At 47.6% G+C, this 24,046-nt stretch overlaps 1 protein-coding gene across 1 annotated transcript in view; it reads right to left on the reverse strand.

Moving 5' to 3' along the window:
* The window catches only part of ADCY8 (adenylate cyclase 8), a 488,216-nt gene that overhangs the window by 71,934 nt on the left and 392,236 nt on the right, over positions 1-24,046 (reverse strand). The window contains exons 10-13 of the mRNA XM_066578800.1: positions 18,166-18,367; positions 7,336-7,425; positions 4,305-4,477; positions 3,158-3,239 (exon numbers count right to left, since the gene is read on the reverse strand). Coding sequence (XP_066434897.1) covers positions 3,158-3,239; positions 4,305-4,477; positions 7,336-7,425; positions 18,166-18,367 — 547 coding nt within the window. The remainder of the gene's footprint in view (positions 1-3,157; positions 3,240-4,304; positions 4,478-7,335; positions 7,426-18,165; positions 18,368-24,046) is intronic.

Raw genomic sequence — 24,046 nt, forward strand, 5'->3', positions numbered from 1 at the left:
TTACCGCGGATGTCCGTGACATAGAGCCCATTGTGCCCCATGGTGGCGGATATACCAACTACATTGTGCACGGGCTGCGGGTACCCGTGTCATCGCTAAGCAACGGCGCTGGAAATATAAACAACAAGTGTAAAAGGCGCATGGCCGCCGGTGTGAGTAGGCAGTTATGCGCAGTACATTACACGGCCGTACGCAGCGCCACAGCCGGGATCCGCTGCCGGCCTCCACAAGTAGATTCCACATGCGGCCGTGTGAGTAGACAGTTATGCGCAGTACATTACGCGGCCGTACGCAGGGTCACAGCCGGGCTCACAGCTGGAATCCGCTGTGCGCCTCCACAAGCAGATCCCATATGCGGCCGTGTGAGCCCGGCGTTATTCAGAGCGCTACCTGTGATACGTCATTTACAAGACGCCCGGGAACGCTCGTCTTCCTGCAGTCCAGGAGCAGCTTGTTGAGCGCCTTTTGTGTGAGACCGCTGCACCTCAGCGAGATTACGGAGACTCACAGAGCGCCACTTCATACACCCCATCCCGGCCACTGAGGTCATGAAATACCCCCAAAAAGCATGGGAGGAGGGGGGATACCTGGTATTATTGCCCCATGTGCCCATCCCAGCCGGCCCCTGTAATTACCCCTGTCTATGGACATACCGCACTGTTCACATTATTAGTCTTATCTAAGATTTGGGGAACACCAAAAAGGGCGCGGAGGGGGGGGGGGTATTAGAGAGTTAATTTGTTTTCCACAGAAGTGAGCAACGGGGTCGGGAATTTATTCAGCTGTGCCCGGAAATCCAACGGGTGTCCCTCCATTATAGTCGTGTGTCCTGTGAGCAGATTAGGGCCACAAGGGGTCTGAACAAGGGACAAGCAGGGGATCCATTATGGGCTGCAAATCCTCGTTCTCATGTGTGCTGCATAAAAACCTGCTTTTAAAATGACACAATTGCCGAAAAAAAGAAAATCATAATTTTTTCCTTCTGCTTTACTTAGATTCATTCAAAAACTGTGGGGTGAAAATACGCAGTACACCCCTAGAGGGGTGCCTCTAGGGGTGTAGTGTTGACAATGGGGTCATTTGTGGGGGATCTATCATTCTGACACCCATGAGCCTTTGTAATCTTGGGTGCAGGAAAACAGAGTTTTTTTCAAAATGTTAATAATAAATGTTAAATTTATCAAAACTTTGTAAAGTAGGTTCGCACTTATTGGAGATATTGCAGGCGAAAATGTGAAAAAATGACAATTTTTTCAAAATGTTCCCAATTTTGGCACTTTTAATAAATATCCACAAATTCTCTGGGTCTATTTTTACCACCTAAATGAAGTACAAGATGTGGTGATAAAACATCAGAATCATCGGATCTGCAGAACCTTTACGGGGTGATTCTATGTTAAAGTCACAAGTGGCAGATCTCCAAGATTTGGCCCGGTCACTAAGAGGCAAACAGGCTTGGTCACTAAGGGGTTATATGGTATATTAAATGGTAGCAGTTAAAAATACAACTCGTCCCACAAAAAACAAGCCCTCATCCGGCTACATTAGTGGGAAAATAAAATAGGTTATGACTCTTGGAAGGTGAGAACAGAAACAAAAATAAAATAAATGAAAAATCTATGGTCCTGAAGGGGTTAAATATAAGAAGAAACAGCACTGCACGATCTTGTCCAACATTGTAGTCAGTGGGGTCCAATCAGGGAAGTGTAGAACTATATGGTGGCCATTCACATTAATAGATGGATGACCCAAGGCGACTCCCTCTACGACATCCTTATGGCCTGGTAGGGCGGATGGGCGGGGCTAGTCCTGATAAACCCCTCGAAGGACTCTTGTGTGTAACGCTTGACATTTTCTGTGCGTTTCTACGTACTGATAGTTAGTCAGACAACATCTATATCTTTGTGCCCATTAGCTTGCCCTATATATAAGTCACTGACGTAATGCACAACTGAAGCCGTGTCCCCAGGCAGGCAAAACTTGGGGTGCTGCCACAAAAGTGATTAGAACAGCTGCTGAGGACGAGGCGACCGAGTCAAACCAAAGTCATCAAAGAAACACAAAAGTATCAGTTCAAGAGACAAAAAAGATCACTAAGTCACTAATGCGGCTGAAGTAGTCAATCGAGTGAACACGTCCGTGGCCCAGAAAAGGTTTGTGGAGGCTGAGAGGCCAAAATGTTTCCCTGTTCGTTCCTGACGCACTGACCATAAGTATATTCATGAAATCCTTAAAAAGTGACCTGCTGGAAAGAGGAATAGTGACTCCCTTAATGACCCCAGTAGTAGTAGTGCCCCCCCATAGTAGCCCCAGTAATAGTGCTTCCAGGAGTATTAGTGGCCCCTAGTAGGAATAGTGCCCCCAATAGTGATTTCAGTAGTAATAGTGACCCCAGTAGTAATAGTGAACCTTATAGTGGCCCTAGTATTAATAGTGGCCCCGGTAGTAATAGTGATCCCCAAAGTAGCCTGAGTAGTAACTGTGACCAACATAGTGGCCCAAGAAGTAATAGTGTACCCCATAGTAATATTGACGACCACAGTTACTACAGTAGTAATATTGACCCCATTAGTTATCCCAGTAGTAATAGTGACCCTATTGGTGGTTCCAGTAGTAATAGTGGCCCTATTGGTGGTTCCAGAAGTAATAGTGACCCAATTGGTGGTTCCAGTAGTAATAGTGGCCCCCATAGTGGCCCCAATGTTAATAGTGACCCCCACAGTGCCCTAAGCAGTACAAGAGACCCCCTATAGTGGCCCCAGTAGTAATACTGTAGTGGACCTCCAACCCGACAAGCCTTTCACTCACTTTATTTGTAGCTCCGCTCTGGCTCTAAAATAAGTATTGGCCAGGCAACCCAGCGCCCTTCTCTGAGGTCCTGCAGCCTGCTTCCTCAGGCTGCCTCATGGTAGGGGCGCCCTTGGATCCACTGATTCTCAGATCTTACCGGGACCCTCTGTTATTTCACTATCTTCTTGTTTTGTTAAACTATGTACAAAATAATAAACTCTAAAAAAAAAGAATTAACTATTTTGAAAGACGTGACTGATGAACAAAACTCAACAATAGCGGCCGCCATTAAACGTCTGACATTTTACAGCTCATCCATAATGAAATGCCAAAGAGCGGAATGAGAGAAGGAAATGTTCAGGCTCACCTGCTGTCCGTGATAGAAGACGGCGAGGAGGAACATGGCCATTAGCAGCAGGGAGGCCTCTTTCGTCCCCAGGAAGTCTGTGCTGAAAGAGACAGAAGAGCCACCGTCACTCTCTAGGAGTCTAACAATACAGTCCGGTGGGGCTGCAGGAGATAGGCTGGTGGGGGCAGTTCTGAGCAGAGGCATTATTGTCAAGTGGGGATATTGTTACATTTGGGTGGGCAAACAAATGCCATGCCCACACGAACATGACCCGAAGAGTGCAGAATAGGGACCAACCTACAACTGACAGACAGCCAGACTGAGAGGTAACAGACAGAGCTGGCACTCCGAACCCGGAAGGGGAAACGGACCATGCGCTGAAGGGAAGATGACTAGGCCTTTTTTCTACGAATTGATGCTGCCCACCCGTGGTCTATTTTATACTTGTGGTTGGGAACCTTGGGAGTCCGGTTCCTTCTTTGGGCTTTGCATTTGAGAAACTACCTCACACCAGCGGTGTTATACAGGAAAGTGCTGCTGCCCCCTCTACTTTGTCTACAAGAAGCTTCCTGTCCACAGGGGCCGATATTCCTGCAGAACCATTTCATCACTGAATATGCCACGATGAATGATTACAGTTCATGCCAACAGGCTACTAGATGGGGGCTCTAATAACGGGGCGCTCAACAAATGCCAAAGAGGAATTCTGGTGAAATTGTTGTCTCCCGCTCTCATAATCTATTGCGGTGTCTTTCGGGCTCGGCGCTCGCTAGGGATGACCAGAATGGGTGTGTTTGGCTGCTTGGCAGCTGACCGCTCTGGATCTACATTGGGGTTGTTGGCAGCCTGTGAAGACACCCGTGGGGGAAATGTAGATGCAATTTTATTTGGTGTTTGCTTGTACCCAGAGACCCAAGACACTAGCAAAAAGAGCCCTTGGAGCCCCCGGAGCCGTACGCCACCACCTCTACACGCTCTTCAGCAGAACTGCATGGCCTCTTTCTATAGTGCTGATAGCAGGAGAGCCCTGTACTCTGCAGTAGGGATGGTCACCAGCATTGCTGTGAGGATGGAAGAGGAGCTGGATGCCGGCAGGCGATGATGTCTTCATGGCGGAGAGCTTTCTCTACTGGTACAGAAACATTGGGAAGATGGGGGCACTTACTTTCCATTGAGATGTGAAGTGTCATATCGTAAGAAGAGGGAAGTATAGATGGTTTCTGTCAGCAGGGAATATATTGCTATCATGATGAGCAGCACCGCCAGCTTCAGGACGGAGTTGAGTCGCAGAAAGACAGCGCAGGTCACCATCGCCAGAACTCCGGTGAAGACAAAGTACTAGGAGAAGATAAACATAAGACACATGAGGACCGGCACAGAGTCAACCTTTAACAGAGCTGCAGACCTGATGGGTTCAGAGACCAGGACACATTTAAAGGGGTTCTTCCAAGACTTCATCTTATTCCCTATGCACTGGAAAGACTGTTGGGATCCCGCTGATCCCAAGAACATGTATGAGCTGAGCTCCGGCCTCACCTGCACACTTCTATGGGACTGCTGCAGATGGCTGAACGTTGCCGCTTCTTTCTGATAACCCCATAGAGAGCGGAATGGAGCAGCGGTGCACGCTAGGCCATTGTTCCATCCAGCCGGAGGTGAGACCCCCGTTCTCATGATTGCAGGACTCCACCAATCAGATGCTTATCACTCATCCTGCGATTTAAGAAGTAACTTTAAGGGTACGATCCCACGCCGCAGAAAATGCTGCACCACAATCTGCACCACAGCCGGATGGAAAACCTCTAAAAATCCAAACCATTTTGATGTGGCCTTTGTTGCAGATCCGCAGCAGATTTCACCCTTTCCTAAATCTTGGGGTAGCCCCTTTAAAGGGCCCTTTATGGAGTTATAACCTTTAGGGCCCATTTACACAGGATGGTAATCGCTCAGATCCCCACGATCCAGTGGGATTCAGAGTGATTGCCGTTTAGTATAAATGTCCAGATGGAACAAAGAACAATAGATTTGTTTGTTTCTTCAGTTTCTGACGCATAAGAGCTGAAAGCCGATTGGCTGGTGGAAACAGTCCGTGATACGAACAATGTGAATGGATTCCCCGCCCACTCCACATCTATTCACTTAGCGATGCTCGCGCCTGACTCACTGGGACGAACTGTCGGACATCTGTGTCCGAGAGATCATACTGTGTAAAAGGGCCCAGACTGGTTCTGAAGTCCATCAGAGTCAAGGAAAGCCCTTTAACCCCTAACTGTCACATTACATTTCGGAAAACCCTCTTCAGTAAAATGAGTACCCAGCTTGGTGGGGGGTAAATAAATTACCTGAAAGTGCTGTGGAATCAGTTGGCGCTATACAAATACCAAGATTTAAACAACTGTGGAGAACCCTAAGAATTAGGCCCCCACAATCAGCTTATTGCCCTTGTCAGGCCTCTGAGTACTAAGATTATGTTCTATTCTTACGGATAAAAGGGGATGGCCTAATATGCAGTCCCCATGACTTCCTGCTATGCTAGAGGCTGAGAGGGCTGCTATATTCAGTGTCTCGTTACAAGAACTCTCACTATCAAAGAATGGTAGAAAAAAAAGTAACAACTCTCAGTTTTGCATGGGCAGAGCCCGGCCGTCATACACACTCCACTCACGGGGTACAGTTTAACAATAGGCACCATAAAAAACACCAAAGAACTATAATAATTCTCTGCAGAGCATCAGCCCGTGTCTGTACCCAGTTGGAGTTGTATTCACCCAATATACTCATATCAGTTGGAGTTGTGTGACTTCTGTTCATTTAGCCAGCGGGTCCTCGTTTTCTACATACACTGCCTTTATTTTGGGGATCTCACATGTACCTCCCTGGATTTTTGCTGGTCTTCTTCCATCCTCTGACTGCCTCTAAATGCCCCATCCTGAGGGTTTTCCAGGTTGTATATCCTTGGTTGTGGCTTTCATCCACAGTCCTCGTCCTTATGTACAGGAGCTCCTGTGGCGGCCGCTCATCTATCCTTGGTTGTGGCTTTCATCCATGGTCCTCGCCCTTATGTACAGGAGCTCCTGTGGCGGCCGCTCATCTATCCTTGGTTGTGGCTTTCATCCACAGTCCTCGTCCTTATGTACAGGAGCTCCTGTGGCGGCTGCTCATCTATCCTTGGTTGTGGCTTTCATCCACGGTCCTCGCCCTTATGTACAGGAGCTCCTGTGGCGGCTGCTCATCTATCCTTGGTTGTGGCTTTCATCCACAGTCCTTGTCCTTATGTACAGGAGCTCCTGTGGCGGCTGCTCATCTATCCTTGGTTGTGGCTTTCATCCACAGTCCTCGCCCTTATGTACAGGAGCTCCTGTGGCGGCTGCTCATCTATCCTTGGTTGTGGCTTTCATCCATGGTCCTCGCCCTTATGTACAGGAGCTCCTGTGGCGGCCGCTCATCTATCCTTGGTTGTGGCTTTCATCCATGGTCCTCGCCCTTATGTACAGGAGCTCCTGTGGCGGCTGCTCATCTATCCTTGGTTGTGGCTTTCATCCACAGTCCTCGCCCTTATGTACAGGAGCTCCAGTGGCGGCCGCTCACCTATCCTTGGTTGTGGCTTTCATCCACAGTCCTTGTCCTTATGTACAGGAGCTCCTGTGGCGGCCACTCAGCTATCCTTGGTTGTGGCTTTCATCCACGGTCCTCGCCCTTATGTACAGGAGCTCCTGTGGCGGCCGCTCATCTATCCTTGGTTGTGGCTTTCATCCACGGTCCTCGCCCTTATGTACAGGAGCTCCTGTGGCGGCTGCTCATCTATCCTTGGTTGTGGCTTTCATCCACGGTCCTCGCCCTTGTGTACAGGAGCTCCGGTGGCGGCCGCTCATCTTATGAGGAGGTTGGGTTTGTTTCTACTCTGGTTTTAAATGTTTCTATTTGTGTACTAGATATTTTTGTATCCAGTCTGCTTTAATAAACTTCTCTATTTGAGTTTTATTGGGTGTGCAGCTACCTTTTTGTGATCTTTTTTGTCCTGTGTACTAGATCAGAAGATCACGATGACTTTGACAACCACTTTAAGGGCATACTAGATTTTTTTCAAACACGTTCAAAACTTTGTGTGGGTTCTCTTTAAGATGTAACCCCCCCTCCCCCATGTGACTACGTGGGAGACCTAACAAGAGACCCTGGATGGTAAGGGTATTAGTTACCTCGGGGTAAAAGCAAATGTCAGTGATGGCGGTTGAAGAGTTGAATGTCTGATTTTTTGAGGTAATTGATTTGTCGAAATCACACCAAAGCTGTAAGAAGAAAAGTGAGAAAAAACAGGTGTGAAGTGAAGAGAAAATAAAGACATGGAGAGTCTGTAATTACTAAATATCTGCAGAGCAGAATGTCCTGGGGTGAGTGCAGCAGAGTCACCTCATCATTTCTTATATACCCCAAGGATATACAGCAGTCTTCACCCAACTCCCCCTCCTCCACACATCTCTTCTCCACAACCCAGGGTCCACAGAACCAAAATTAGGTGAAAAGGTGAAGGACGTTGCGGACGTTGGCGTGCTCTAGCAAGAATCACCCCCTTTCCCAAATCATCCACCCCTCCGGCCACCCACCATGACATTACTCAAGCCCATTATTTGGGCACAGAACTTCAGTATTTTGAGTTACATACAACATTCCCCCGTCGTCTGGCTGTTCTCACAGGGTCTGCACCCTCATTGTGCCATGCTGCGGGGCATGTAGGCATCACACACCGCACATTTTAATTTTTTCCTCCCCACTTTCAACAAATGATCATTTTTTTGTCCTGGCGGCAGCTACATCTGTGGGACACCTTGTAGTTATCAATGGTACCATTTAAGAGGCAAAAAGGAAGTGAGAAACTGCCCCTTCTTTTTGGGAGGGGGGTGTGTGTTTTTGGGCCTAAATGATGCAATAAGAATGACATATATATATATAAACGTAGCACTAATTCAAGAAGACATCCTTTTGCTTCTCGGCACCACCTTGTCCGCTGCTCGGCTCGTGTGGGGCTCAGATTTTGCAGGGTGACCTGTAACTTTTATTGGTAACATTTTGGGTTACACTTAACCTTTTGATCACTTTTTATTCGATTTTTTTCTGGCATTGTCTTTTTTTTCCTGACAGCGCTCACCGTGCGAGATTAATAATGTGAGACTTTAGAATTTAGACTTTTTCGGATGCAGTGATCCCACTTCTTTTTTTTCATTTTTAATGTGCCGACTGGGAAAAGGATTTTTTTTTTAAAAGCTTTTAAGATTTTTTTTTTTTAAATTAAAAAAACAACTTTATTTTCCTGCTTTTAATGTTTTTCTTTAGTCCCCATCGGAGACTTAAACTTGTGGTTGGTCACCCATACAGTATAATGCAATACTATAGTACTGCATTACGCTTTATAATGACTGGCAATCTATCAGGATGTGCCATGAGCCACAGGTACATCTCGATAGGTGATCATTCGTGGCAGCCTTTAGGAGATCCCAAGCTGCCATGCCACCTCGCAATCTCATTGCAGGGGGAGAACACAGATTGGGGCATTTAAATTCTGCTGTCAGAGTAGATAGCAGCATTTAAAGGGTTAACGGCTACAACTGGCGTTCCCTCTGATTGCAGCTGTTGTGGCCCGATGTCGGCTGTCAAAGATGGCCGACACCTACTGTGTATGTAGCGGGCTCGGCTCCTACGCCCACTCTATACACTGTGACGTACAGGTACGGTGCATGTCAGGAAGGGGTTAAGGGAATTATCACCTTTTAATGAATATAAAAAAAAATAAAACCCATTTTTAAAAAATCAGTTTTTATTGCCCGATTCTATATTTTTTTTATTGTATGTTCTTTACATGATTAGCGACAGAACAGTGGGGGGGATCGGACCCACTGCGCCACAAACTGAGTTAGGAGGGGTCTTCTGCTATTCACTCTTAAAGCCCACCAATCGGGATTTGTCTTCACTGCAGGGCCCCCAGAACTAGCCTCAGTATTGGGCGGCTGATGCACTGCAGGAGCAGCAGAGACGACGGAAGCACAGGTGGAGGTCTACCGTAAAAATATAGCAGGCCAAAGGTCAGGGCAGGCAGCAGATAGCATGGTCCAAAGTACAGACGAGGTCAGACATGGAGAACATGGGAAAACTAAGTAGGAAAGACATGGGTCAAACCACCTCTCCATCCCAGACATCAAGTCAGAGGCTTGTCCAAATTGGCTGGGGATGGAAATGGTGGGTGCACACGCTGGCCCTTTAAGATGTGTGCAGACAGCATGCACCCTATGGGGACCAAGAAACTGACAGCTAATGTGGTGCCTGCCGCTGGCAGGAGGAGATGGGCCACGCCACTGGCTGCAAAGAGGGCAGACATTTTCCTGGAGTTGAAACAACAGGGTTCCGACGCTCGGCAGCATGTAGTGAGCATGCTGTGCCATGAGAGGGGGAGAAGGAGGAGCTGGGATCAGCGGCGGCTCCTGCGCTGCCCTCCTCCAGCTGTACTGTAGAGAGGTAATCCTGATAATAATGAGGTTTCTTCTGACCCCACCCCCAGCGTACGCAGCACAAGCTGAAAAGTGACAGCTGATGTCAAAGTGCACTGAAGGCTCTGTGTGCTAGCACCGAAGAATAAGGGGGCAGTCAGCGGAATAGCTTATCTCCCGGCCCTCGTTACGCGTGGAACAACTAAATAGCCCCCATTTCCGCCGATGTGTCTGCACTTACAGTCTGACCTTCCCTTCTGCGGCCCACAGGGAATCTTGTATCTTCTCCTCAGATATTTTATTGCTGATATCCCAAAACATAATTGCATTATCAGCGAGGCGGATTTACTGCAGCGGCGGCGTTTATGGCGCTCGCTCAGCTATATAAATGAAATACCGTGCTCGTCCTCGTTTATGACGGTTTTTAGTGCTCTGCTAAGTACTTTGCCTTGCAGATCAATATAGTTATTGGTTTGTGCGCCGCTCCTCATCCTGCGCGGACGTTCTGCGGCGCAGAGATGGAACACGTTTTTATTTGATTGGTTTTAACATTTTAAGATAACTTAAAAAGTGAAAAGAAATGGAGGGATAAGAACAATATCCACGGAGCGCCGGGGGGCTTCTCCTAGACGACATGTTCCTGTCTCCATCCCGGCTGTGGGAAAACCGTACAGTGAGGGAAAGCCGGATGGCAGCGCGGGGGTCAGTGTGACCTCATCCACCGGACGCTGCTGCCATTCTATCTAGTTTTAAAATCTCATGGCAAGAAGCCACAGAGGTCTCAGTCGCACATACTGACCCCCGCGCTGCCATCCTGCTTTCCCTCTCTGTACAGTCTTCTCACAGAAGATACGCATGAAATAGGGCGCACCTTAACATGTGGTGCAACTTCACTAGGGGTGGTAGAGGTCAGGGACATGTTGGTGGTGGTGGTAGAGGTCAGGGACATGTCGGTGGTGGAGGTAAAGGTTGGGAACATGGTGGTGGTTGTAGAGGTTGGGGTCATGTCGGTAGTGGTGGTAGAGGTTGGGGACGTGTCGTTAGAGGTAGTAGAGGTCAGAAACATGTCGGTGGTGGTGGTAGAGGTCAGAGACATGTCGGTGGTGGAGGTAGAGGTCAGGGACATGTCGTAGTGGTGGTAGAGTTCGGGGACGGGTCGTTGGAGGTGGTAGAGGTCGGGGACGTGTCATGGTGGTGGTAAAGGTCGGGGACGTGTCATGGTGGTGGTAGAGGTCGGGGACGTGTCGTGCTGGTGGCAGAGATCCGGGATGTGTGGCTGGTGGTGGTAGAGGTGGGGGATGTGTGGCTGGTGGTGGTAGAGGTGGGGGATGTGTGGCTGGTGGTGGTAGAGGTGGGGGATGTGTCTAGGTGGTGGTAGAGGTCGGGGATGTGTGGCTGGTGGTGGTAGAGGTTGGGGATGTGTGGCTGGTGGTGGTAGAGGTCGGGGACGTGTCATGGTGGTGGTAGAGGTCGGAGATGTGTGGCTGGTGGTGGTAGAGGTCAGGGATGTGTCTAGGTGGTGGTAGAGGTTGGGACGTGTCATGGTGGTGGTAGAGGTCGGGGATGTGTGGCTGGTGGTGGTAGAGGTCGGGGATGTGTGGCTGGTGGTGGTAGAGGTCGGGGATGTGTGGCTGGTGGTGGTAGAGGTCGGGGATGTGTGGCTGGTGGTGGTAGAGGTCAGGGATGTGTGGCTGGTGGTGGTAGAGGTGGGGGATGTGTGGCTGGTGGTGGTAGAGGTCGGGGATGTGTGGCTGGTGGTGGTAGAGGTGGGGGATGTGTGGCTGGTGGTGGTAGAGGTCGGGGATGTGTGGCTGGTGGTGGTAGAGGTCGGGGATGTGTGGCTGGTGGTGGTAGAGGTCAGGGATGTGTGGCTGGTGGTGGTAGAGGTGGGGGATGTGTGGCTGGTGGTGGTAGAGGTCGGGGATGTGTGGCTGGTGGTGGTAGAGGTCGGGGATGTGTGGCTGGTGGTGGTAGAGGTCGGGGATGTGTCTAGGTGGTGGTAGAGGTCGGGGACGTGTCATGGTGGTGGTAGAGGTCGGGGATGTGTGGCTGGTGGTGGTAGAGGTCGGAGACGTGTCTAGGTGGTGGTAGAGGTCGGGGACGTGTCATGGTGGTGGTAGAGGTCGGGGATGTGTGGCTGGTGGTGGTAGAGGTCGGGGACGCGTTGGACCGTTCTCTCCTGCATTACGCAGACAATTCAATGATGTGACTGGACACTATATAATACTTCATTTCCACTGCAGAGGTGCTGCAGGGAAACCAAACACTTGCTCCAAGTTCACCTCCAGTTCACAGCCGATTCCTAGGGGTCCCAGTGGGGAGTAATGTGCAATCAGCATACTGTCATGAAACCTTTCTAACAAGTAGAGATTGTCCAAAGTGAGAAAAGTTTTCTCTAAGCAAAAAAAAGAAAAAAAAAAAACATGAAAACTTGGAGAAGAAGCGATGCAGAAGGGAATCATAACTCTGATTTATCTGTTTGGGCCTTTTTTGCTAATATCTGAAGGGCACTTTAGGAAAACATAAAAGGTCTGCTGGACGCTTTCTGCCTCTCTGCTTCAAATTCCGTCTGGGAAGCCCCAAGAGAGGAAAACAGAAGCACATTGATGTGAAGGCCGGAGTTCTCAGCCTTTTAAGTGTCCGCAGGGCTTCCTGCACAAATGTAGCAGCAGCATCTGAGGCTGCCGGACGCTTCCAACAACTCCGTCTCACGTCTCAGGCTTGTCTATTTTCCTGAGGTGTAACTACAATCAAAGGGCATTTCTGCAGTATTTAATTAAAGGGGTTGTGCCAAGAGCCTGTTAGGTAAACTGATGGTCAGATTGGGGTCTCCAGCTCAGGACCCCCTCTACGAGTCAGAATTTAGAGATGTTCAGTAAGAACTGGTGGCCATCCTGTGATTCATGTAATACTTGGACAGTGGAAAGGGCCCCGCATGCATGGTGGCACAGCTCCGTCCCATGGCAGTGGAATGGATCTGCTTCTTCTGATTTGTAACCGTTTATATTTTATTTTTAAGACTCCCCAGAGCAGCCGTGGGGGGTCATATTGGAGGAGTGCATTGTCTTCCTGTGCAGCAGCATGTGCTTGCTTTAACCCCTTAGTGACCAAGCCTGTTTGCGCCTTAATGACCAGGCCAAATTTTGCAAATCTGACATGTGTCACTTTAACATGGAAAAACACCAGAAAGGTTCTGCATATCCAAGCGATTCTGACAATGTTTTTTCGCCACATGTTGTGCTTCATTTAGGCGGGAAAAAAAGACCGATAGAATTTGTGTTTATTTATTACTAGCTGACCCGTCACGCGTTGCTGCGAAGACAGACAGACAGACATTCGTTCGTTTTTATATATCTAGATAACAACCAATCACAGCACAGCTTTCATGTTACCTCAGTATAATATATAACAACCAATCACAGCGCAGCTTTCATGTTACCTCAGTATAATATATAACAACCAATCACAGCGCAGCTTTCATGTTACCTCAGTATAATATATAACAACCAATCACAGCGCAGCTTTCATGTTACCTCAGTATAATATATAACAACCAATCACAGTGCAGCTTTCTTGTTACCTCAGTATAATATATACCAACCAATCACAGCACAGCTTTCATGTTACCTCAGTATAATATATAACAACCAATCACAGTGCAGCTTTCTTGTTACCTCAGTATAATATATACCAACCAATCACAGCACAGCTTTCATGTTACCTCAGTATAATATATAACAACCAATCACAGCGCAGCTTTCATGTTACCTCAGTATAATATATAACAACCAATCACAGTGCAGCTTTCTTGTTACCTCAGTATAATATATACCAACCAATCACAGCACAGCTTTCATGTTACCTCAGTATAATATATAACAACCAATCACAGTGCAGCTTTCTTGTTACCTCAGTATAATATATACCAACCAATCACAGCACAGCTTTCATGTTACCTCAGTATAATATATAACAACCAATCACAGCACAGCTTTCATGTTACCTCAGTATAATAAATAGCAACCAATCACAGCACAGCTTTCATGTTACCTCAGCAGTATAATATATAACAACCAATCACAGCGCAGCTTTCATGTTACCTCAGTATAATATATAACACCCAATCACAGCACAGCTTTCATGTTACCTCAGCAGTATAATATATAACAACCAATCACAGCGCAGCTTTCATGTTACCTTTGCAGTATAAAATATAACAACCAATCACAGCGCAGCTTTCATGTTACCTCAGTATAATATATAACAACCAATCACAGCGCAGCTTTCATGTTACCTCAGTATAATATATAAAGACCAATCACAGCACAGCTTTCATGTTACCTGAGCAGTAAGAGAAATAACAACCAATCACAGCGCAACTTTTATTCTGCCTCAGCAATATAAAAAATAGCAACCAATCACAGCGCAGCATTCATGCTACCTCAGCAGTATAATATATAACAACCAATCACAGCACAGCTTTCATGTTACCTCAGTATAATATATAACAACCAATCACAGTGCAACTTTCATGTTACCTCAGTATAATATATAACAACCAATCACAGCGCAGCTTTCATGTTACCTCAGCAGTATAATATATAACAACCAATCACAGCGCAGCTTTCATGTTAGCTCAGCAGAAAGAGAAATAACAACCAATCACAGCGCAACTTTTATTCTGCCTTAGCAATATAAAAAATAGCAACCAATCACAGCGCAGCATTCATTTTACTTCAGCGGTATAATATATAGCAACCAATCACAGCACAGCTTTTATGTAACCTCAGTAGTATAAGAAGTAGCAACCAATCACAGTGCAGCTTTCATGTTACCTCAGCGGTATAAAAATAGCAACCAATCACAGCGCAGCTTTCATGTTACCTCAGTATAATATATAACAACCAATCACAGCACAGCTTTCATGTTACCTCAGTATAATATATAACAACCAATCACAGCACAGCTTTCATGTTACCTCAGCAGTATAATATATAACAACCAGTCACATCGCAGCTTTCATGTTACCTCAGTATAATATATAACAACCAATCACAGCGCAGCTTTCATGTTACCTCAGTATAATATATAACAACCAATCACAGCACAGCTTTCATGTTACCTCAGCAGTATAAGAAATAGCAACCGATCACAGCACAGCTTTCATGTTACCTCAGCAGTATAATATATAGCAACCAATCACAGCGCAGCTTTCATGTTACCTCAGCAGTATAATATATAACAACCAATCACAGCGCAGCTTTCATGTTACCTCAGTATAATATATAACAACCAATAACAGCACAGCTTTCATGTTACCTCAGCATTCCCAATATCCAGCAGTTGTTTAGTGATACGTTCGGCGGATGTATCATCTTGTAGTTGAACACGCCTCCCGTTGGTCGTAATGCCTTTTGCTTTTGTGCTTGAGATGGAAATCAAATGATCTTTGTCTGGGGGGCATAACTGTCGACGACGCTCGCACGGGCGCCACCTATCGTAGGATATTTGTACTATGCCTATAATCTTCGGAGGAGTGTACTTAACAACTTCCAAAAGTGTCATGGCGATCGGATGAAAGGTGTAGTAATGCATAAAGGACAAACAGAAAGACAGACAGACATACATTCATTTATATATATATGGGTGACATCAGGAAGTGAGAGAATTAGATTCCGTACGTAAAATTTGGATGCTAATTCTTTGGCGCTTAGAATTGAATAATCGAGTTGGGACCCATTAGCTTTTCCTATTTATGACATAATCCATGCTCGTGCTAAATTTCACGTTTCTACAACATCGGGAAGTGAGAGAATGATGGAAATCGAACGATCTACGTGGGGGGGAGGGGTCGTAACTGTCGACGACGCACGCGCCATTTATCGTAGCATAAATGTACTATGCCGGTAATGTTCCCAGGAGTGTACTCAACAACTTCCCAAAGTTTCATGGCGATCGGATGAATGGTGTAGTAGCGCATAAAGGACAGACAGACACGCATACATTCAATTTTATCTATATAGGTGAGTATTGTGCTATATTAGGGGGATGGTGGGGTCCAACTCTCCGCACCTACAGTAATCAGCTCAATGAAGGAGCCGGCAAACACTTAGGGGTTCTGTCATTAGAAAAACAATTCTATACTTACTTTTCCTACCCCGCCAGTCTTCTTACCACATCTTCTCCTCCCCGATCTTCTCCCGGCTCCTCCAGTCCCCCGGGTCACCTCACCTCTAGCCGTACAGATCCTCTACTTTCTGTTATGTTATGTCCATGCTCGGCATTCTCCTTCCAGCAGGTCGGTGTACCCGATCACCGGTGACGGAGCTCTCACTGCCTAGTAGGGAATGCCGAATCCTTGGCAGCCTGCTTTGATGCACAGGCGGGGGTCCCGCAGCTAGTGTTTCATATAGTATGTATAGCAATGGGATCCAGCTACGTCACCGGTGAATGGGCACATCAACCTGCTGGAAGGAGAATGCCGACAATGGACGCTACATAACAGGAAGTAGAGGATTTGGCCGGCTGCAGGTGAGGTGACCCGAGGGACTGGAGGAGCCGGGAGAAGATCAGTGAGGAGAAGATGTGGGAAGAAGACTGGCGGCGAAATTAGAACCCCTTTAGTGCTCTCCATGTACCAATATGGCAGCAGGCAGTTGATGGAATCTCTGCATTGCCTACTTTGTTATAATGACACTTCCACCATATTTGGAGGGAAAAGTCACACGGAGGTGAGGAAGAGTGTCTCCTACTAGATGAAGGACATTTCATATTAGCATTTTTGCTTTCCGTCTAGCTCACACAGGCCAAACACCAGGCCCACAGGCTGAATCTGGCCCACCCCCTCATTTTATGTGGCCTGCTGGCCATGCAGCCAACCCATGCAGTACCCCACTCACCCTGCCTGCAGCTCTGGTCCAGCGGTGGCAGTGCAAAGTCTGTGACCGCTGCCCCCCAGTGTCTGCGTATGCCATCCTGTACGCAGCTCGGATGCCAAGGGGAGAGGTTAGTGTCTCAGAAGCGACGGCTGCTGCCAGACCAGAACTGCAGGTTTGGTGATGGCCACCAATAGGAGGGTTGCTACAACTGGCCAATATAGGGGACACTATTACTACTGGACCTACAGTATATGGGGGAACTATTACTACTATGGCCAATATACGGGACACTATTACTACTAGGGCCACTGTGGGAATCACTGTTACTACTGAGACCAGTATCGGGGACATTACTACCACTGGACCTACCACGTGGATCACTATTGATATACAGTCTTACAGCCATAAGCTAATGTGGCCCTCGGTGAAAATCAGTTCCCCCCCCACACACACACTCCCCCCTCCCCACTCTAGCTGTTCTGTGGTGAGATCAGCAAAAATGGAAAGAGAATGTTTCAGTTTTCATTCTCACAGAAATGCATTGAAGCTGAAGACTTTCCCTTGCCATCAGCTCCTCAGTTTTCGCCTCCATGCCTTTTCTTCCGGCGGAGCGCAGGCTGCTGCACTATGGCTTATAGTAAAGTAAAAAATGGAACAAAAACGTCCTTTTTTTAACATTGTAGTCAATCAGAGACTGTAAAAAACACAAAGCAAAGCATCTTCATCCGGTTTTTCTTCCCGCTCTTCAGGCTTTATTTTTGAGATGGCGCAGAGGGCAGAAGACGTGGGAAAATAATGGGAGGTGAAGAAACACGCCAAACAGTACAAAAAACGGGATCCGCTTAAAATGCTGAAATATGGAAGTGAAATGGAAATTAATGGAAGGTGAACTTTCCTTTTTTTTTTAAGAATCCAGTTGATGGATCCTCAAAAAAAAAAATTGAAAGACGTCTTTCCATTCATTTCTGCTTCACTCCCATTTTGCGCACTTCTTAAACCTGAGGTTTTTTTACTGTGATGTGTTTTACAAGAAAAACAAATAGCATTGCTGCACTAACTGGCTACAAAGTATCAGTCTGGGGTCCGAGGTGATTGGATTGTCCAGACTGGATCCACCTCTCAGCTGAGAGCAGGAGTAGCTGTACCGCTCACAGGGGCCACATTTACTGAAGGCTATCCAAAATGTGACAAACTTTTCCTCTATACAGTTTCATTCATATAAAGCCAGAAACCTCCTTAAAGGGGTTGTCTGAAGACCTATCCTATGAATTGGCCATCAGTAGTTGATGGATGGGGGTCTATCACTTGGGACCCCCGTCCATTAACTGATCGCCCGGCCCGTTGTCCAGTATAGCAGTGTCATTAGCAGACAAAGGAGCACTGAGCATCTCTCCACTTGCTACCCAGGACAGGATATCAGTGACAGGATGAAGACTAGAAGTCCCCCCACCAACTTCCACCCCTGTCAACTATCAACTACTGACCACCTATGCAGAGGGCAAGAGCCCAGCCTGCCCCTTTAAGGCATTTTTACATAAATCAGGAGACACACCCTTCACTCTACACTTAGTTCCCCCGCAGAAGCATGTGTAGGGTTCATAAACTAAGTTGGCCTTATTTTGCCCTTCTTCCCACCCACCAATATGGTTCTCCTCGTCGTATAATAGCTTACAATATTGATTACGGCTCCAAGGAAATTAATCAGAATAGATGCGAAGATGACGACATTCCGGGCCAAGTACGTCTCGTTAATCCAGCAGCAGGTTTTCCGGAGCACAAGGGGCAGACATTTATAATCCTCGGCCGTGGTGATCAGGACCAGTGCAGAGTGCAGCATTATCAGGATGGAGAACTGGATCACCATCGGCATCATCCTGGAAGGGAAGAGGAGACAACTCTGTAAATGCGTCAAAGTACAAATGGGAGGTCTACCGTAGATTCAGCTGGGACTCACTTGGAGCGTCTCATTTGAAGGACCGTATTGAGGAGCCGACTTTCAACTCGACACTTATAGTCTGCAAATAGCAAGTATTTCCCTAAACACACCCCCACTGGCGCCCGGCGCTCTGCTCCTCCCACCGACTCCTGCTTGCTTCAATAAAAGGATTGACTTTTGCACTCTAGCCATGGAATCACTGCAGTCGAGGTAGCGGCCCAAATGCCGGTCATGTAAGCAATTAGAAAAATGTTAAAGCAATTTATAGTGTAAGCGTCATTTCCATTTTTCTTTGATGTACAGAAGAGGCAATTCTAAATATATTTTATTAGCTGATTCGGTACATTTCCTCTTCTGTTATGTACAGCAGCTAGGATACATAGCAGCAGTAGGGGGCGCTCCAGCTGTGCCTGCACTGTTCTCTTCATATTATAACACTTTATTAATGAACATTTATTGTCCATTTTATTACATATTTAAGCCTTTTATTCTCTGCTCCCTGCACAAAAAAGTATTGGCACCCCTATGTAATGTACCAAATATAATTCTCTAACTTCCCAATGTCGATCAAACATTAAATTTGGCACAACCATTCTTTATGTCCTAAATAGGAAAAGTAAAGGGGGTCACAACTTGATTATTCAATGCTAAGTGCAAAAGTATTGGCACCCCTATGTAATGCAACTTCCTGGTGACAATTGTGAAATTTGGTGACCATTCTTTAGGTCTTAAGTGAGGAGAGTGGGGTGGTGGCACATTTTGCAGAGGGACATCGGTACATGCAGCCTGAGGAGAATCTAACGCTCCTCTATGTGTATACAGATTTTATTCCTCGGTTACTCTAAAGTAACCTTGACTTCATAAAAAATGTTTTCATGCAAACAACATGTAAACGTGTATCAAATTAACTCAAGCAAAGCCGGGTTTATCAGCTAGTAATTAATAAAGTGTTATAATGGGAAGAGCTGCATCTGCAGCCGCAATAGTGAGAACAGTGCAGGCACAGCTGGAGCGCCTTCTACTGCTGCTATGCAGCTAAGTGAAGACAGATTTCCTAGCAATGTCTTCATCTAGCTACGTAGCAGAAGATGGGTTTTAAAAGAAAAACGTACAAAAGAAGAAGCTAATAAAACTTGTTGCAGCCATGCTTCGGATCGCCTATTCTGGACATTGAACCAAATAAATGTAAATGATGGTTACACTTTAAGTGTTATGAATGACAAATGCAAAGTAAGGGCACCAAAAAGAGCAAATGGGGGGAAGTGGAGGGTGAGCGTTGTTACTTCCAGGTGGATCTCTTCCTGGGTACAGCCAGGGGACGACTGGTAAGACGTGTCCTCAGGGGTTCAAGTGCTTCTATCAGTGGATTTTGATACAAACTGAATCTTTGGTCTAATGAAGTCCAACTGCTACAGCTGTGCTGAGAGGGCCACGTGTAGAGCGCTATATAGGGCACCTATTATCTCATATGGACCCACTCAGAAGCGAATAGGTGCCCTAGCTTAAAGAGGACCGGTCATGTGACAGACTGTCTTTAAAGGGAGTCTCTTGATGACCTGCCCAAAGGAGAGGTCATTAATAGTCAGCTGATCCCTCGCCTGCAGTCAGTAGACAGTGCTGTCAGTACTGCAGCAGTGGCAGGGATACCCCCCCCCCCCCTTTTGGCAACATTTGGATCACCTCTGGAATCGGCTGCTAAGAGCTCATCTTCTGGTTGTTCCAACTGGAAAACCCCTTTATTAACCAACTGCAAGAAGATTCCTTTAGGGCATCTGGAAGCTTAAATATGTTGTGCATGTTCGCCACGGATTTCACCCCTGCAAACAACTGAGTGACATCCACGGCAAATCCACAGCTTGTCCACACCAGATCCACAGCAAAACTGGTGACATTTGGTGTGGATTTTGCTGCTGCAGAAAATCTACAACAGACTTGCAAAATGTGAAAGCGTCTTCCTAATCTAGGAAAGCGCCCCCATCAGGGACTATACAACGGCTTGCATCTTCAAAATCCAAGTCTATACACAGGCAGGCCGCAGTGTGGACCGCTATTATATTGTTGGGCCAGTGCTGTAAATGCTGCTAAGGCTGCCTTCACACTGCTGTGAAAATCTGTGAGATGCACAAGCATGAACCCCATTCTTTTGAATTAACAATGTTTTCCTGCATGCCACCACGATGAGATGCAAGAAACATGTCCTATCTAGCTGCGGGATCGCCCACTGTCTCCAATGGGGCCGGTCGCAGCAGCGCAATGGGAGAACTCCGCGATCCTCTACAGCGGCTGTGACAGCCGTGTCGGGGATTCCCTTCATTCCCGCAGGGATACCTGGCTGTGACAGCCGTGTCAGGGATTCCCTTCATCCCCGCAGGGATGCCAGGCTGTGACAGCCGTGTCAGGGATTCCCTTCATCCCCGCAGGGATGCCAGGCTGTGACAGCCACACCGAGGATTCCCTTTATCCCTGCAGGGATGCCAGGCTGTGACAGCCGTGCCGGGGATTCCCTTCATCCCCGCAGGGAACCCAGGCTCTGACAGCTGTGCCAGGGATTCCCTTCATCCTCCGCAGGGATGCCAGGCTGTGACAGCCATGTCAGGGATTCCCTTCATCCCCGCAGGGATGCCAGGCTGTGACAGCCGCGCCGGGGATTCCCTTCATCCCCGCAGGGAACCCAAGCTGTGACAGCCATGCCGGGGATTCTCTTCATCCCCGCAGGGATGCCAGGCTGTGACAGCTGCGCCGGGGATTCCCTTCATCCCCACAGGGATGCCAGGCTGTGACAGCCATGCCGGGGATTCCCTTCATCCCCGCAGGGAACCCAAGCTGTGACAGCCATGCCGGGGATTCCCTTCATCCCCGCAGGGATGCCAGGCTGTGACAGCTGCACCGGGGATTCCCTTCATCCCCACAGGGATGCCAGGCTGTGACAGCCATGCCGGGGATTCCCTTCATTCCCGCAGGGAACCCAGGCTGTGACAGCCGTGCCAGGGATTCCCTTCATCCCCGCAGGGATGCCAGGCTGTGACAGCCGTGTCAGGGATTCCCTACATCCTCGCAGGGATGCCAGGCTGTGACAGCCGCGCCGGGGATTCCCTTCATCCCCGCAGGGGACCCAAGCTGTGACAGCCATGCCGGGGATTCCCTTCAACCCCGCAGGGATGCCAGGCTGTGACAGCCACGCCGGGGATTCCCTTCATCCCCACAGGGATGCCAGGCTGTGACAGCCGTGCCAGGGATTGCCTTCATCCCCGCAGGGATGCCAGGCTGTGACAGCCGTGTCAGGGATTCCCTTCATCCCCGCAGGGATGCCAGGCTGTGACATCCGCGCCGGGGATTCCTTTCATCCCCGCAGGGAACCCAAGCTGTGACAGCCATGCCGGGGATTCCCTTCATCGCCGCAGGGATGCCAGGCTGTGACAGCCATGCCGGGGATTCCCTTCATCCCTGCAGGGACACCAGGCTGTGAAGGAGCCCTAAGGGTGCATTCAAGGGGGACAGTGCAATGTCAGTCCAACCTGCGATTTGTCCTGCAAGTACGATGCATTTAGCGAGAAAAACACATTGCATCCCTGCAGCGTGAATAGAAAACTAAAAAAAAGTGTATTGCATGAAAATTGCATCTATATGCAAGAGTGGTGTGATTTTTTTTACAAAACTTATAGAAAATATAAGAAATAGGACGAGCAAACATTTTTTTCATCTCAAATTGGTCCGAGAAAAAAATCCCTCCTGTGAAAAAGACCATTTAAAGCCATCGGTCATTCCCATGCGATATCGGACCGTATTTGTATCAGTCAGATATCGCGAGTCAACGCTCTGTAAGATCAGCCAAAAAACCAAAGCAAAAAACAATATTTATCTGTACTACTGGCCCCCGATTACAGTAGATGGGTATAAAGGAGACGGGGCTAGATAGCAAAGATGGAAATAGCCCCCTGTTATGGTGCCGATGTGGCCGCCCAGTACAGAAGAGCCTCAGGTTGGTCTCCAGGCTTTCTCTGACCCCCTGGACTAATTCCTTCTCCACTGTTTACTAACAATGTTATTCTGGTGTTGAGGAGACTTCAGTACAGGTTCTCACCCCTCAATGGCAAAGGGGTTGGCTGCACTCCCTGTAAGGGCCACACAGCGCCCCCATGCTCTGCCTCTATAGTCGGTACATTCTTGTGTACAATATTTCTCTCTGTACAACACAATCCAAACAACAACCCAATTTAACCAGCAGAAGATGATAATTATGTTGCGTTTCTATTACAATGTTAAAGGGGTTGTCTTGTTGTAAACTATAGATGGCCTATCCTTCAGACAAGTAATCACTAGTAGATCAGTGGAGGTGTGTCACCTAGGACCCCTGCTGATCAGCTGTTCCCTAAGTTGGTGCAATGAGCTGATTTTGACAGGAAACAGACAGCTCTGTCATTACTGCAGTGGCCAAGCTTGGGATTGCATGCATTAAAATGAATGGGAACTTGGCCTGCAATACCAAGCCAGGCCACTGCAGTAATGATGGAGCTATCTGCTTCCTGCAGAAATCAGCTCAGTGCATGAGTGTGCTGCCCTGTGCATACAGCTGCTTGACTGCTTCCTGGGTGACTGACCCCCCCAACAATTTACTGTTGATGACCTGTCCTAAGGATGGGGCATAAATAGTTTACAACCCCTTTAAATAACCCTACACATCATCGCGCTTTGCCTGTGGCAGATTGCTTTCTTAGTGCTCATGGGGCCTGTATGGCGGGAAGTGGTCTCAATGTACACTAGAAACAGCAGGTCTAGGGATTCGCACGGCGCCTGTGTGTTAGGGTGTGCGATGGAAGACGGCACAATTTGCTTTTTATAGATTTTCACCGACTACATGAGAAAAAAATTGGATGCAAACAAATGTTGATCTTCAGCCCAGAATTAAGACCTGAACCCCGAGGGACCAGAATACAGTTCTGAGAATAAGGCCTCAGCTTACCATGTGGATGTTTTTAAAACAAAAATGGGCCATTGCTGCTCCTGGAAGAAACCCACCCTGTGATTGTGCAAGCTGAGGGGACAGATGCCTGCTGACCCGTGAGAAGCTACTCTGCAAAATTTCAGAAAATATGGAATCCAGAGGTCCCTTTTGTATTTCCCTCGTAATGTACTGGGTCCATTTATAAGAGGGTTCAGCAGTGCCATGCTCCCCTCTTACGGACTACAGCATCTCATGGCTGTCTCAGAGCAAAGTCCTGTCTACTGCCCTCATAAGCCACTCTGTGACACTCAGGGCAGAGCTCTAAAATTATTACAGACTGCACTATTAAAGTTGGCCACAAGAAGGAGCCCAAAGCTCATTAAAGAACTGGCTGCTAATAGAAGGCAATTAAGCTATATTGGAGAACATTGGGACACTTCTAGAACAGGGCTCTGATTGGCTGTGTAACCCCTTGACACTGTGGAGAAGGGCTAGTGGCCATCTAGAGAATGGGACGGCACAAAGAGCAGAGTAGCAGCAGGATCAGTACAGGATAAGTAATGTATGTACACAGTGACTCCACCAGCAGAATAGTGAGCGCAGCTCTGGGGTATAATACAGCATGTAACTCAGGATCAGTACAGGATAAGTAATGTATGTACACAGTGACTCCAC

The sequence above is a fragment of the Eleutherodactylus coqui genome, chromosome 9, assembly GCF_035609145.1.
Source record: "Eleutherodactylus coqui strain aEleCoq1 chromosome 9, aEleCoq1.hap1, whole genome shotgun sequence".
NCBI lineage: Eukaryota > Metazoa > Chordata > Amphibia > Anura > Eleutherodactylidae > Eleutherodactylus > Eleutherodactylus coqui.